We start from the raw sequence: 16,246 nt of genomic DNA on the forward strand, positions 1-16,246 counted from the left end.
CCAGGCAGTGTGCGCCGATGTATAAATTGGAGTTGTGCAGACGAAGCTCCGCGCATTCATCTCCAGCAGGCCAGTTAACGTGCCACTTTCTTCCTCGCCGTCTTACGAACAGTGATTAGTGAGAACTCAAGTGTTTGCTCATTAGAGAGTTTTAGATTAGAGGACGCAAGCGGCTTGCTTACGCAAGAACCAGGGGCCACGGTACTGCGCATGCGTAGACCCAGTAGTCCCCCAATCTAGAACTCTCTATTGTATCGTAAGTCAGCGCGATTGTGGACCTCCTCTCTCTTTTTGTTGCTTTCTTTTTCTACCGCGCCTTTCCTTGCAAAGTTAACAGTGTTTCGACTCGGGCTATAGTTGGTGACCCTTCTGAGAGTGCGTGGCCGAGAGAAAGTGAATAATATAGTATTTAAATAATGGCTGGAGGAAGTCATTGCGGTGGAGGGAGATCGATCTAAGTAGCGTTCGCTATGGAAGATTCGCACGCGAAGCGTCATGGTTAGTTAAATGTATCTTTAACGTTAATCCGTGGCCGGGCGCAGTTCCCGAAGGAGATTACCGCGCCTTACGCCGGTATTTGCCTGTGAATGTCCTTAGTCGCGGGCATTTTTACACGAGGTGATGCACGCTCGGAGTTCTCTGAGCGAATAAATTATTTCACTTGTGGAGGTGACTGCGCAGGGCATGGCTGAAACACGGGTCTCGAGTTGGGACCCTGAGCGAAAACATTTCTCCCCTTGTCAGTATCATTCTCAGACTGGCTGTTATACTACTTCGCGACGTTTACTGCATGTCACGCCCAAGCAGTGTCCCAGCGTCCTTATCGGCCAAGACCGATGAGGGTGTGTGAGGCCGGAGCGTTTCTCTCTCTCTCTCTCTTTCCTTCCTCGTCCGGCGGCTGTCTTATTCGCTGGGTGTGGGTCAGCGGACGCTGTTGTTGGCGGCAGCACGCGGAGTAATCTGGGCCCAGCCAGTGCACCGGCATCCTGTCGGCGAGCGATAGCACACTCCGCTGTTCTCGCCCACTTAGGACACGCGCAAAGAAATATAAAAAATAAAATTGGCGCTGCCTTTTCTCCTCGATCATCCGCCGTCGAACGTGACCGGAGCCCGCTTTGTGCTGCGTGTGTTGTCCCGCGCGGAAATGAGCCGCGCTTGTTGTCTTCTGCTAGCCCGTGCGTGTGTGTGCGTGTGTATGCGCCAGTTTAGGGCCTCACCGCGCGCCGCAGCATGGTCCGGCGCTCGCGTTTGCCGCTTGTTTTTTTCCTGTACTGAAAGGAACCGCGCCGAGCGACGCAGGAGGCGCGCAGCAAGCAGTTTAGCTTCGTGATCAAGCGCTTGCGACCTTGCGCCATTGGCCCCCTATCGTGTTCGCATCGTCGCTCCTAACCACATGCATGGTGCTAATGGGGGTCGTTTGAAGTTCGCCCCGCCGGCTTATTTTTTATTATTATTGTTATTGATATTAATATGAGCAAATAAGGATATGTCACTGAAATATGGCGCCAGCTATTCCTTTTCACATGGCTGACATGCGTCGCATATAATCACATAATATCACAAATTTCAGTGTGAATATCGCAATAGTTAAAGAAGAGTGCATTATAAAATGACACGTTATAAACTGACTCAGTGTTAAGTGCCAGAAAGACCACATATACACTATAACTACGCAAATGGCATCAGAAATAAGAGTGCATAGTAAAACAATGATTATAAATGTTGCAAGCACTACAATGCAATACAGATACATAGAGAAAAAATGGGATACAGTGTACATAAATACAATGTGCATACGTTCAGTGAGAGTTTTCACCAGGCGAAACTAGGTGTTTCTCCGCAGTGTGTGTGACCTCCAAAAACTCTTTAAGAGCGGTGAGCGCACGTTCTTCGTGGATATTTATTAGCCACGGTCCCATCTTTAGGCTCATTGGCCTTCGATCTAGTCTGATAAGCTTTGACGTCAGTCGCTTTCTTGGCTCAAAAGTATTTATTGCATTATAAAAGTAGTGGTTGTACATCTTCGTCTGCGCTGTCACATTCTTGGAGGAGCGTAATGCGTAGTCAAAATAAAGTCTGTTCCATCGCCTCATAATTTATGCTGTCGTGTTGGAGCTTTTGGGTGCTGTGAAAATCACTAATTGAAAATTAAAGCTGTTTTATTTCTCGTGAAAATACAGAGAACGGGGGCTCGTAGCGAAAACCTACAAAAGTGCTTGAAATTATCTGAGGCCCATCGAAAAAAAATAAACATGGCAAATGGTAATATATAAAGCAACAGACGGTCACTTTCGGTTGTAGGTATTGCCGCGCAGTCAATGGCAACATCATGTAACGGAATCATGCACGGAGGAAAAGTGGACGAAATAATCTGTCGTATCCATTTTGTTCCTTAATTCTGTGAAAAGCATCGAATTTCCTTCTCCAACTTATTAAATAACCTGACACTTTATATCTTTAAAATAATATTTAATGCACAAGAAACCTTTATTCACATGTCCTCAGTCAAGCTTAATGGTTCCAGTGGATCCTGCTCATGGAAACACTTGAGTCAGACTTACCTGGATGGCCTGGACTCAGCCTCGCATCTAGGCTTGTGGTCTCAAAAACGATTGGCATCGCGTGTGATTTAGGCTTACTTCACAGGCTTACAATAACCCCGCAAACTTCGGTTCACTGGGGCCCACTCAGGCTCAAACTCCCGCCAACTTTGACTCATGTTAAGTCACAGTTTGAAAAGTTAAGCGTAGTAGGAGAAACAGAAGGACCGTGTCATCTACGTCGAACATCAAAACCATGAACTCTTACCAACGCGCTTCGCTTTCTTCTTACGGCCACGTCGAGTCACTCAGGCTCTGGCTCACACCTATGCCGACTCACCTCAACTCACTCAGACTCGCGCCTGCTCACTAGCGCCCACTCAGACTCGGACTTACTGCGCGTCTAAGACTCATAGGTAGCTGAGTGAGTCGACTCATAGGTGAGTTCGCTGATCAGTGCCACAGGCCAGTCTTCCTCTCAGTCCTTGCCTTTATCCGGAACTCTCCACAAAAACGCTTTTCACCCCTCTTCTGAATTTTCATTGCATCACTCAGTGTAACGGCCACTTATACGACTAATAATTTGTAGTGTCACTTAGGCGCATATTTCTCCAGTGGTCCCCTTTCCGTGCAGCCTCAGTTAAATTCGACCAAGAAATCGCGAACATGTATCTCTTCTCCGGGGCGCTGATGCGAATGCGACGTTTATAATTCTACCACCGAGAGAGTTTGTTGTTGGGCTGGTTGGTGCATGTTACTTAGAGCAGAATCAGTGAAAACTAGCGGGACAAGGAAGAGACACAGCACTTGCAAGTCAGTGTGCATGGTGCCGCTCTCTCTTCGCTGTCCCGCTAGCTTGCGCTATCTATCTTTGTTATCAAGTAATTTTACCTTCGCCCTTCTCTTGGACAGTAAACTTTCTGTCAACTGTACTGGCTAAACTGCATCTTATATAACTTTTCTCGTGTCAACCCCCCCCCCCCCCCCCCCGTTTGCTAATTACCCGTTGTTGCGCTGTAGCGTCGTGTGCGCAAATATGTTTTCACAGCCGCGACAACATCCAGTTCGGTGTCCCAACTCCACTGCATCGAAATCTCCCGCGCTGTCACCGTGAACCGTTCGATATGAGTGCGTGTCGTCGCAAGACATTTGTCTGTCTTCTGGTTTGCACGGCCAGAAGGCGGCCGCTGGTAAACACGGTGCGGCATGGAGGCGGCCGCGCTAATTGACGAAGACAAAGGCGCCTATTTCGGCAGGCTGGTGGGCGCTTGCGGAGGGGAACGGAGGCAACTCACGCTGTGGAGCGGGACTGAAGAGCGGAAGGGGGGGGGGGGGGGGTTGGTAAGCAGAGGCGCGCAAGCGTGGTGTGCAAGCGGACGATGTGGCGTCCTCGATTAATTGCTTCGCCGCGCATTTCGTAGCGAGGGCACCCTGTATAAAACGGCCCGTTTCGCGGCTCCGCGCGACGTTGCTACCAGCGCGCCCCCGCACTACGCTGTGCTGGTGCGTCGGGGGAAGTGTGCCTGCGCTCATCGGCCATGCCAGAACTCTGCTCTTGGTTGACGGATAGTCCACCAGGTGTCCCCACCTGGCAAGCAATGTGCGCGGCGCTGCTAATGCGAGCGTTCGCGCGAGGCCACCAGCGCGGGATGGGTTCAGGCCAGACTTTTTTGTTTCTCGCCGATAAACTAGTGAGGCCAGAAAACAAGCGAATGAGGGAGGCGAGGTGGCGAGCGTATGCCGCTCTCCTTCCCGCCGCTTTTCTATAAATAGTATCGGAGCCACGCACGCACACGCACGAAATAGCGATAAAGAAAAACACCGTGACCTGGGTCTCCCGCACCTGGGATGCCATTGTGCGATACAGCTGGGTACCCTTCTGCGGGCTGGTCCCAAGCGGGGCGTAGATTCAGTGTTCGTCTTGTTTATGCGTCTTCGTGTGGCCGTGCGTGCATTTACGGCCACTTTCCCGGCGCCTTTGCATTCATTCATCGTGCGGCCAGAGCCTCGTTCTGATCACTTCCTTGTCGCCGGTCATTCATCTTGACTCGTTTTAGTTCCCTTGCTAGTGCCTTTGCATTGTCCTTCATTCATTTACTCCCTCCTGTGCCCAGTTCTCTTCTCCTTGTACGGCCCCGCTTTTGGGCGGCACTGCCGAGGAAGGGGGTGGCACCCTCTCCCTCTCCTCTCTCGCGATCAATAGCGATACGGCTTCTCTCTTCCCCCACGCGCCTCTCTTCCACCGCGGGACCCGGGCCCCGGAATAGGGGGGTAGGGGAAAGGCAAACCCCAAGGAGAGGTGGCAGGGGAAGGGTCTCCCTGGCTGGCGCATGCGCCCCGCGGCGCAGTGTTGGTGCGCGGCAAGGAGCGTGTGCTTGCGTGTGTGTGCGGCCGTGGCGTCGTCGCCGCGGAGGAGCCCCGAGGCCCGCTTGTCCTCTGCGGACGATGCGAGTCGGCTCTGCGGGCCGGCGATGGCACCCGGCGCTGCGCTGACCGCACCGACATGGACGGCGGCGCCGGTGGCAGCGGTGGCGGCGGCTCGGTGCCGCCGCCCGGTGCGCGGGCACCGGCCGACTACTACCAGCTGCTCAGCGGCAGGATCGAGGGCGCCGTTGACGCCTTCATGGACCGCCTCGGCGGCCGGCTCAGTGAACTCGAAGTGGAGCTGCGCTACGCCTGGCGCGCTGTCGATCTGCTCTCGCAGGAGTACGTCAAGATGTGGGAGAAGTTGGAGCGGCTCGAAGTGCTGCTCTTCGAGCAGCAGGCGGTCATTGGCCAGCTCATGGGCCTCATACAGGGCGAGCAAGGGGTGGCTGAGCCGCTCGCCGAAGATGTGGTGCTGCAACTGGAGCGCCGACTCCGCGAGGAAGTTGGCGCCGGAGCCGGACCGGAGCCCATGTCACCGCGCGAGGCGGTCTTCCTACGCCGGACCGTGCTCGAGGCTGTGCCCGAGGTGGTGTCGAGTCAGGAGGAGGCCACCTCGGAGGAAGGCTCGTGCTCGTGCGAGAATGAGGAGTCCGACTCTGCCAGCGTGTTCACCGCATCGGACTACCGCAAGTACCGGGGTGCCACCGGCGGCAGCCTGGTGAGCGACCGGGACCTTTGCGAGCTGGGCCGGCTTTCGGAGGACCTGGGCCGAGCGTCAGCGCTAGCCCGGGTCGAAGAAGAGGAAGACGTGCCCTGCTGTGAACTGCTCGAGCCAGAGGAAGACGTCGGGGTCAAGGAAGACAGGCGGGCCCGGCAACTGGCGAGGTTGCGAGAAGCTAGCCAGGAATTGGCGCTGGCCGTACAGAAGAACCTCGTGTCGGCCTCGGTCCTAGCCCCCGAAAGACCCCCGTCGCCTCCCGCGGGTGCTCGGGAGGTGGGCATGGCCGTCGGCGCCTTCATTTCGGACACGTCCAGCGAGGCGTCCACCCAGCTGGTGCCGAGCGTCATCGAGGCGCAGGTGCACGACGAGTCGCCGCAGCCAGCGACGGTAGAACCGGCAGCAGCGACGAAGCCCGAACCCGAAGTGCGGCCCGAGCGCCGGAAGACGACCGGCATGTCATTCCCGAGCCCGCGCAAGCAGCGTGTTAAGTCTCGCGAACGGAGGCACACGACGGCGGCCGTGCCCCCGTCGACTGTGGCTGCGGCCACCGAGTTGCTGCCGGACGTGTGCCCGAAGCGGACGCTGAGTGATGTGACCGTGTCTTCGGCGGACCAGCAGACGCCGTCCAGTTCCGCCCACTCGCCGTTCGCGGCCGGGCCCGGAGCTCTGCTGACGAACTTGGGCTCCAAGCTCAGCATGGGCTACAGCAAAGTGATGAGTTCGAGCTTACTTAAACGGGATGGTTCCAAGGAGAAAGCGCAGCGGTCTAGAGCGAGGCGCCTGTCGCTGCTGCGGTCTCAGAGTGTGCAGAGTGGAAGTGAGCCAGCGCCCAGGGAGCCGCAACCGCCCTTGGTCGTGCAGATGTCGTTGCCCGAAATGAGGACAACTCCGCCGGTCACGCCGAAGCCAGAACACCCGGAACCGCTGCCCGACTCTCCTTCGCGGGAAACAGGCCCGCAGGTGGGCACTTCTCCTGTACCGGAACCTTTGGAACTGAACCCGGAAGAAGTGTCGTGCATGTTCCCCACCATCGGTGAGCTGCGCCGGTCGAGCAGCGGGCAGCCGCCGTTTGAAGAGGAAGCTGCCGTCCAGGAGCAGGATTCGCGCCGTCCCAGTTCCAGCCTCGCCTCGTCTTTCACCTCAGAGTCGGAAGTGTTTGCGGAAGCCGAGGGTGCTTCACCGCAACCGAGACCCCGTCAGCAGGTGCCGCGTTTGTCAGACCGGGGTTGGACCGAGGACTCGGTGGACTCCGAAGCGTTCGTGGACGCCGAGTACGGGTCGCCAGCGCCGGCGGAGCGCCCTTACCACCGTCGAAAACTGCCACCTAACGACATAGGTTGGAGCGGCGAGGAGTCTTTCGGATCCGTGTCGTCGGTGAGCGGAGGTGAATCCGATCTCAGTGTGCTGGAGAACCAGCGCGACGAAGGTGTGAGCTCCGGGAGTCGAGCGCGTATTCCCTCGCAGCCGAGTGACGAGACGGCGGAAGCGTCCGAAGATGGCAGGTACCCTAACGAACAATATCGGGACGACCGCTATCAGGACGGCCGGTACGGAGACGAGCAATACCAGGATGATAGGTACCACGACGAGCTATACCCGGACACCCCGTACCGCGAAGAGCGGTACCAAGAACCCGCCAAGCAGGACGCATCGCGGGAATCTGACCACCGCGTCGACTTACGGCACTCGCCGGTCGGCGACGAAGAGCCGCTTCCAGAGGCTGAACGCAGTCCTGGACATGCCAGCGGCGGTGTGGATTCAAGTGATGTTGTCGACGGTGCAGTGCGCGTTCATGATGACGTCGTCTCCGTTGGCGGGACGGGAGACGTTGGCGACGAGGGGCCGCTGGAGGAAGGAGCGGTGAGCGTCGTCGCCGGAGATTCGGGACCGGATGGTGCCACAGAAGCAGCGGACAGCGTCGCACAACGAGGGAAGGTCGAAGGGGAACCGGTGCCCACGACGTCGGAGCGGAGGGCGGGGGCCCTGCTCAGCCGTCTGGGCTCTTCGTCACAGGACCAGGGCGACGGGGCACCGGGAGCGGCAGGTGGCGTCAAAGGAAAATGGATAGCTCTCGTGGTGAGCCCTCATTTGCTTCTTGACGCGCTTTCGGTTGGGTGTCGGGGCCTTTGTGGCGCTTCTCTCGCGCCCCGCTCAGTTGCTACTTCGCTGATTATTTATGACTAATATACGGGAGGTTGATTGACTTCGGGGGATTAGGGCGCCACGTCCTCGTTGCAGATTTGAGTGTCTCGCCCTGATATCCTGGTTCGCGTTGTCATGGTGCTTCATATTCTTCCGAAGAAGCGTGTTTTGGTATAAACTTACGTGCGTGGCTGAATTATTGTTAATGAATAATATATAGCGTCGGGGTCTTGCGCGCGTTGGCTATGCTCTGCTGCTGCCTCGTTCTTAGTTGCTTCGCTCTGAAATTTCCGCCCCTAAGATTCTATAGCCGCATTTTCGTGAATGTGACAATAGTACAGCACATTCCCGAAGCTATCATCGTCATGTGATGTACCAGCGCTTACATTTTGGCATGAGATTTCATGCGACAACGTCCGAAAGAGAAGTGAGCATTTCTTTCCGAAGGGCCCGCGCCTGCTGTTAGCTGAGGAGGCCGCGACAGCAATGTCAAAGCACTTCCACTCAGCTCGATGTGATGCGCTAGCCAATTAAATGATCAGAGGTGGTCATAGCGCTAGAAGACACGGACAAGAACGAGAGAACAGGACGAGCGCTAACTTTCAACTGAGTGAATTAACTGAGTGAATTCAACAATTAAATGAATTCGCTGACAACTGCTTCTAACCCGATCTAATCACGTCTGGTGCGTTAAATTGTTCGAGCCGAAGTGATGCGGTTTGAATTTCATGCAGAGAAATTGATCCAGAGCTCAGGTGCACATCGAAAGGTCAAACATTGTAATGGAAAACATAAGCAGTAAAAACAGGACCAACAACTACAGTAACACGCAAACAAACGAACTAACGAAGGATAATATTCGAAGAATTATCCTCTAAGTAAGACATCTCGTCGTTTAGCGAATGCAATTGTATAGAACTTTGGCTCATGTACGTGAATACCTGCATCTAAATATAAGAGGCCTGCATAACTGGTCCTTATGCGGATAAAAGGGCGAAGTGTCTTCCGCGATTAGGCTGTATCCGTACTGCCGGCATTGCGGTGCCCGACTGGAATGGGAGAAACCGTTCACACGAAAGCGAGAGAGACAAAACTTTGTTTTCGCTCAATGGATGAGATGCGATGCTCATGAAACTCTGGTCTGCATATCAGTTGCCACGGTTAAATAAATGCACAACCACCTTAACGCGCGAAACAAACCTAAAGTCATGTTTAACCTTACAGCCCGCCCGTATATATGTTGCTCTCTATTGTTTGGGCGCCATTGAACAAGGCACCAAATGCAATTGAACTTATTTTTGGCGCAACAAGAAAAATTTTATTTGGTACTTAGACGGGGGCCACCTTCGTGAGGTGTTTAACACAGCGTGAATATAAGGAATGTGCTTCCCATTTTCGTCACGTAGTAACGGTGGCACACGCTCTTACGACCTTCAACGCGACCTTTTCACATACTGACACTTATCAAAGAGTCTGTAGCCATCAAATGTGCTCCATCAAATGCGGGCCAGAGTTCGATACAGCTGAGCGAATACAAGAAAGTGCATTAGCATTCTTGAGCTTTGGAGCGTTGAGACTCGGTAGTCTATAGAAGAGCCGCTGGCGATCTGGGATTGCACTGCCGATATGCTTTCGTAGTGCCGAAAACCAGCTGAAGGTCAAGGTGCTCAATCGGACCATCCTTGGAGGTGTTGCAGGTGAAAGTTCGAGACGTTGTTCCTTGACGACTTTCAACACGTCGGTCAACCTGCGGTTGAAGTCAAACTTCTGCTAAGAAGAAAGAAAGACAAAAAAATAGTGTACCATACTAGAAAGGTTCCTTTCGAAGGCTCTGTCGAGCTTGGCTATGAATATGCTACTAAGTATACCCGTGTAGAAAGGGAACCGAGGGGCTCGATTTCATTATTCATATCATAGGAAGCCAACAAACATAGACACCACCCTTGTCCTTGGTGTCTATGTTTGTTGGCTTCCTATGATAAGCATACCCGTGTCACACTCGACTTTACGTGTACAATCTAACCCGCTGTACGTCCGCAAGCCTTTCCTTCCCAACAAATGAACGCGGATTGTGAATAACACCACAAAAAACCCACCAAAATCCCTTCACGGACCTGCCACAACGTGTAGAAAAGGCATACTTATTAATTTGGTCACGGATAAATTTATAAGCCCTTTCGCACTCTGCTTCTTGAGTCGTGACAGCATTGCCATTTAGAAGCATGAGTCTTCCATGTCAATGCTTTAAACGACTGGAGAGCCCCGGCTGTAAATATCTAGACTATTCAAACGCCGATAAAGAACGGGCCAAAACGAAGACAGATAGAACAAGTCGCAGTGACTTGGTGATTCTTAATTCCTCTGGAGATATCCAGGTACAGTGTGTGGCCGAGTGTTTCGTCCTGGTAAAATATCAAGAAATGGTGTTCTGGGTCAATGAGTCTTGGCGGCGAAAGATGCATGTAGCGCTCTAGGCACTGGTTCCTTCCCATGCCTACGGCGAGTTCTCTTTGCAATTCTATAAACCCGCCCCACTTGCTACATATATCTTGCATTGACGCCGTGGTGGCCGCCATCCTTGAGTACCAGCAGGTCGACAAGCCATGAAAGCAAGAAACCTGACAGCTCGTCAGCCGCATCTCGCGCCGAGCGACAAATTGAAAACAGTGATAACTCGGTGACAAAAAACGGTCACCTTCCAAGGGAAAACAATGTATGCGTGTTAATATGGTTTACTGACGTCATCGGGGCCGCCATGTTCGGGCAGTAACACGGCACAAAGCTGCGTGCGTGACGTCACGTGAATGCTATCTTTACCTGTTAGTAGTTGCATTTCATTTGCATTTCACCACGCGGTTAGTATGAGTAGTGTGTTGTCTATAAGCGTTTCCTCTAAACGCTTGTGTGTTCTCCAATGGCGTATGAAGCACACCCCACTTGACGAAATGTATCCTGGGATTTGCTGCAAGAAAAAAAAAAATGGTTAGCTACTGGTGCAATTTCTTTCTGGCTCTTTTTGACGTCATGCCACATGGCGATAAGGAAACGCTCGTGTCACGATAGTTCCGCGCCCCATTCCTCGTCGAATCTATCCTTGCCGCGATACTGCACACACATGGGGAACTTCAGCCCAGAGCCAGCATTTCGACCTTTGACCCCCTTTGTCCTGTTTGGCATTTTTCAGCGCTGTGTTTCAACAGCACTTGATTCAGAACGAGCTTGTTTTGTTTCCCCCCCCCCCCCCTTTTTTTTTTGTTTTGTTTACTGTTACTGCTGCCGTTAGGTCGCACGTACCTTGGAACGCCTAGTGATGTTGTCAGTTGAGCTGTCGTCACTTGCGTTGCTTTTACATGGGCTAGTTGCGCACTGAGGGGGCTCAGCCAGGCTCACTGATGGAGACCGTGGCTAACAGCCCCGTGATTCTTGTTGGAGGCTTATGTGTAATATCATGCTCCAATCATTGATACAAAACACTTAGGGACGTAACCTAAACAGCAAGTATACGTATGACCTACTTGCATCGCTGTTCTGTCGATAGAGACCTTCACACTAAACTTTTGTGCATTGCAGGTCCTTAACGTGTGCGCGTATGCGCCTACTTTTCTTGATGTTCTCGTTATTTTATTTTGTGTTATTTTATTTTAAAAGCTGATGTCAAAATGGTTCCGAAATAAGGACCCACCATCAGGTGGCACTTCATTTTCGTAACAGGTTTTTTGGGCAGCCCTGTTTCGGTTTGTATTACGTTAGAACTGGGTGCAGTCGAAATCAGACTATTTGCTATGTTGTGTCGCCGCGCAAACTTCTCTCTTTTTTTTTTTTTTGTTCTCTTTATCACTAACATTATTGTGACGTAGGCGTAGGCCTATCACTCTGCCGATTCACATGATTGGTCGTATTGCAGCCTCTGTCACGCGATTCGTAAAAAAATAAAGAAAAGGGAAAGAAAGAAGAAAAGAAGGAAGTAAAACAAAGTAAATGCTGTGATTTGCCAAGTGATCAGTCACGTTTCGTCCACCTCGATTGTTTCGTTCTCGGTGTGGCTTGATGCCGTGCCGAACTTTACTAATATGCGTTCGCGACATTTTATAGCGGTCGAATGTTAGGGCGATGTGACCTAGCACGGAGTGACATGTTAAGACGTATCATTGACTTCTGAGCCCGCTAACTGGTAGTGTAACCTTGCTGCAATCATTTCAGGAATCTGAACCGAGATAATAACTTATCTAAATCTTTTTAAAGGCAGTGAACAAAGAGCGTGTGTGTGACAGAGCGTAAAGAGAGGAAACGCGAGGAGATTAATTAGACACTCGTCCGGTTTGCTACCCTGCACTGAGGGAAGGGGATAAGTGGACGAAAAGAGGGGGAACGTGCACTAACTAGAGAATAACGGTGCAGCTTCTATTATAGTAAGGAGGCTATAACAGCAAGAAGTGAAATGTCGATGTAGCTGATGTTTTTTTAAGGTCTTGCTCGCCGAATGCGCACGAGCCTTGTATAGAGAGCAGCTGTTTATACGCAAGGCCTCTCGGTGCCGGTTTGCCGCGCAGGCAATGCGTATCGAGCGGACCAATCGGCGCCAGAATGATTGATGGCCCGGAGAGCACCTGTGCGTCGGTGCGTTTGTGCTGCGAGCGCGAGTCTGCCTGTGCCGAGCGAAGGGCATTCGGTGAAACCCTGGGCCGTCGATAAAGCCCACCTTGCCTGCAGCCTGCATCCCGCATGACACTGAGCGGCTCTTAGTTCCTTTTGTATCAAGCAGGCGTCGCAGGAGACGATACGCGGGGTGGATCGCATGCGCTTTTGGTCGCGCGTCAGAGTCGAGCTCTCTAACTTGATCTAACGTGATGAGCACCGATGAGAACAGCTCATCGGTGCTCGAACCGCGATTTTCCGGGACCCGCATTGGCAACAGCAAACGTAACATGTCACCTTGGGCTGTGCCTCGCTCGCCACATATGCAGAAATAAGAGCCATTTATCTGTTTGCCTTTTTTAAAATTATTATTTGGCTTTCCTTTTTCTCATTGAATATATTGTGAAGAAGAAAACTTCTTTGTCGCCGGCTTCGGACGGGGCCTTCTTGTCCGTCGCCGAACAAAAGAGGCGTGCACTCTGTCCCACGGATATCGCGGCTGCCAAAAACAGTGAGCAGGAATTAGGAATAGTTGAATCAGTGTTGAGTATTTCTCCTGGTATATCGGCCTTAAATAAACTGTGCAGCACATTTGTACTACCAGGACATTTTGGTAGGTTAGTTAGTCCATTTCTGCTAGCATGATTTCACTGCGAATGTATAGCGCAAACCACACAAGGAAACCGAACAGGACGAGCGCTCGTCCTTTACATGTTTCGTTACGTGGTTCGGGCTTAAATGAGCATTTAATCGTGATAACATTTATGGGCTACCAGCCGATTCCTGTTCACTTCGGAGAGAGAGAGAGAGGAGAAAAGGAAGATAGGGAGGTCAACCAGACGCACGTCTGGTTTGTTACCCTACACAGGGAAAAATGGGGTTAAGGGATGAAAAGAAATAAAGGAGAAATAACACTTCATATATACTCCGTCGTGCGTCACAAGAATTAACGCAGAAAGAGGTCTGACGATTGGAGGACGCGACCTCGAGTTGGTCGACTTGGAATTTCCGTTGTGCAAACAGACGAAGAGCTACTCGCAACTATAATTCTGTCAGTTACTCGTGCTCGTGGTATCTTAGTGGCCCAGTGAATTTATTCCGCACAACACATCGCAACACATTGCAGACCCTTGGTGAAAGTTGATGCGCCATCGTAGCCTAATTTGCTCAAGACGCGAAGTCAAATAGACGCCGACAGGAAATGCTCACCGCTGCCTTCTACGCGGCATGAATCAGAACCAGATCCAGGCATGGGAATCCTTGGCTCCTCGCTGTTTTTGGAGTGGATATAAATAGTTACGTTAAATCTAGGGGACGTGAAATAAGGTCAACCGCTCTCAGCTCCCTTATGGTGACGTGTATAGCAATGATTTTTTTTTTAATTTTTTTACTGAGCGAAAGTCAGTTTCGTGTGTGTGATTTTTTACATACTAAGTAAACCGTAAAACGTAATTACGTGTTTCTTTGTACAATTCAGGACAGTATGCGAAGGTAAACTGCGCTGCACGCTATATGCCTCATGCGATTTTTCAAACATATGTGCGAACATAAGATATCTACATTTCAGTAGCGATTTCCATTGTGTCGCCTTGTTTCAGGCGTTTAAGCGCGCTCCGCCATCATGTTTGAAAGGCTTGCCTCGCTCGTGCATAAAGGATCCCAGCTGGTAACAGCCAATTTAGCCGACAGCCAGCGCGCGCTCCGCCAGCTCTCTGCAGCTGGCGCTGCTTCATCCTCGGCACGGCACTGCAGCGGTGCCCGCTGGGTGTCGTGAGCCAAGTGACAAATGATTTGGCGAGTGATTGCGGACGCCTGCGCCTGGCAACCCTTTGCGGGACCGCGGCGGCTGCGCATATGATCTATGTCGCCGCGGCATCGATGTCCACCTAATGGGCGTCGTGCGAACATACTCCCGAATTATTTGGCGGTGTGTGCGGGGGCGAATGGGGTGGGGGGTAGTTCCGTGGCTGATTGGATGGCGGCGGTGGCGTCTTTCCGTGTCGCGGTGCGCCATGACACGCAGGACGGCACTGCTCAGCTCGGGGCGTTCATGCACTGCGCGATTGGCGAAGCGCCACTTACGAAAATGAAGAGGCCCAAATATTGGCTGGAACACGGCTTTCTTTGCATGCCAAGTGCGCGTACGCCGATTGGGCCTTAGCGCTGGCCTTAAATGAAGTTTTTTTTTTTTTTCCCTCCTCCTCCTCCGATTTACTGGTTGGTTTTGCGAAACCCACTGGCGCGACAGTAATAAGAAAGATAAAGAACGTCTAAAGACATAAGCGCGCGCCGCGCACTTTATTCGTTACCATGTGGCGCTTCATGACTGCGTCATTGGCAGTTCAAGGAGCCGTGGAGGGGGCCTGTACCTACACCCTCGTCCCATCTGAAAGAGAACAGCTCATCGGTGCTCGAACCGCGATTTTCCTGGACCCGCATTGGCAACAGCACACGTAACATGTCACCTTGGGCTGTGCCTCGCTCGCCAGATATGCAGAAATAAGAGCCATTTATCTGCTTGCCTTTTTTTTTAAATTATTATTTGGCTTTCTTTTTTCTCATTGAATATATTGTGAAGAAGAAAACTTCTTTGTCGCCGGCTTCGGACGGGGCCTTCTTGTCCGTCGCCGAATGTGCCAACGTCATTTCCTTTGCGTTGCTAGAGATTTCCAGCTTCGCAAGAAAGCATTCCACCTGACCTCAATACCCCGAAAGGCGAGCCCTTAAATTAATGACCTCGCGCCTCGCTGCTGAGGTTGGTTTGCCCACACACACGTGAAGCACGGACGGTTGCACACAGCGCCTCCGACGATTGTTCGCTCGCTGCAGCCGTTCCTCGTGGCCGCTGGGGCGGGAAACGCAGCACAAGCGCGCTTGGCTGCTGTATTTCCCCGTTAAACACACTATCGAACGTCGCCGCAAAGCAAAGGTGGCGAGTGGTCGCTGCCGACTGCGGCTGCTTTTGTCTTTTTTTTTTTTTTTTTTTGAAGGAGGAGACTGAGCAGGAAGACTCGGTGCACTGCTTCTGATACAGAAATAAAATAGTCCATTGCTCGCGGGAAAGCGTTCGCCATTTCGAGTTGATAACGCTTTATACTGAACTTTCTTTTTCTCTTCCCTTTGGGTACCTTCATTTTTGTGTGTTTGCATGAGTTCGGCGTGTTTTAAATGCGGCTGTATCACCGTTTATCAAACACGAGAAAGCGTTCGTTATTAATAAAATGAAAAAAAAGAAAGAAAAAGAAAATAAAGGATAGAGAAGCTCTTAAAATAGCTCAAACCCAAAATCGCCGCTCGTTGAAAGCCAGAAAGTTCATTTCAGTAGTTGCGACGAAACGTTACCGCTGAGGCCGGTGCGCATCTACAAGGAAGGCAACGCGTCTCTAGAACAACGTCGCCTATCGCACCGCCATGCACATGAAGGCTGCAGTCACGCGCATGGAATCGTCATTAAGAAACGCGTGAGCTAGAGGGCAGATGTGCCACGAGTGCCGCGCTAATGCACGAGCCGTCACTCGCTATGCGGTTGTCTTGTGGCGGGACCAGGCATCGGTAGCCTTTCACACTTCAGTTTTGTTGTTCTATCAGACATAACTTTTCTAGAACGTGCACATCTATGTGAAGTGTCCTTTTCAAGAAATGGTTGGTGCCGCGATCATGAAATGGGCTGATGGGCCTGTTGTGAAGAGCCCTGATGATTGGACTTTTCCTGTAGTTAAAAACGTGCAGAACGCGCCGCACGAAATTCAAACAGCGTCCTACTTGTGCATTCTTTTGTGCGCAATTTCGACACTTGTTGATGACTAGAGCTTTTGCTGTAGCGCGTACAGAATAATAAATG

At 51.9% G+C, this 16,246-nt stretch overlaps 1 protein-coding gene across 8 annotated transcripts in view; it reads left to right on the forward strand.

Annotated features, from left to right (window-relative positions):
- Nucleotides 1-16,246, forward strand: part of LOC119443015 (protein unc-13 homolog B-like) — a 353,237-nt gene that overhangs the window by 93,070 nt on the left and 243,921 nt on the right. The window contains exon 1 of one of the 8 annotated variants that reach the window (XM_037708124.2): nt 4,777-7,704. The exons of 4 other annotated variants lie outside the window; for them this stretch is intronic. In XM_037708124.2, the coding sequence (XP_037564052.2) occupies nt 5,044-7,704 (2,661 nt within the window). In that variant the 5' untranslated portion in view covers nt 4,777-5,043. Of the gene's footprint in view, nt 1-4,776; nt 7,705-16,246 lie in introns of those variants that run through there. 3 more of the 8 variants (XM_037708125.2, XM_049662515.1, XM_037708123.2) reach the window with 3 other exon arrangements.

The sequence above is a fragment of the Dermacentor silvarum genome, chromosome 2 (assembly GCF_013339745.2).
Source record: "Dermacentor silvarum isolate Dsil-2018 chromosome 2, BIME_Dsil_1.4, whole genome shotgun sequence".
Lineage (NCBI taxonomy): Eukaryota > Metazoa > Arthropoda > Arachnida > Ixodida > Ixodidae > Dermacentor > Dermacentor silvarum.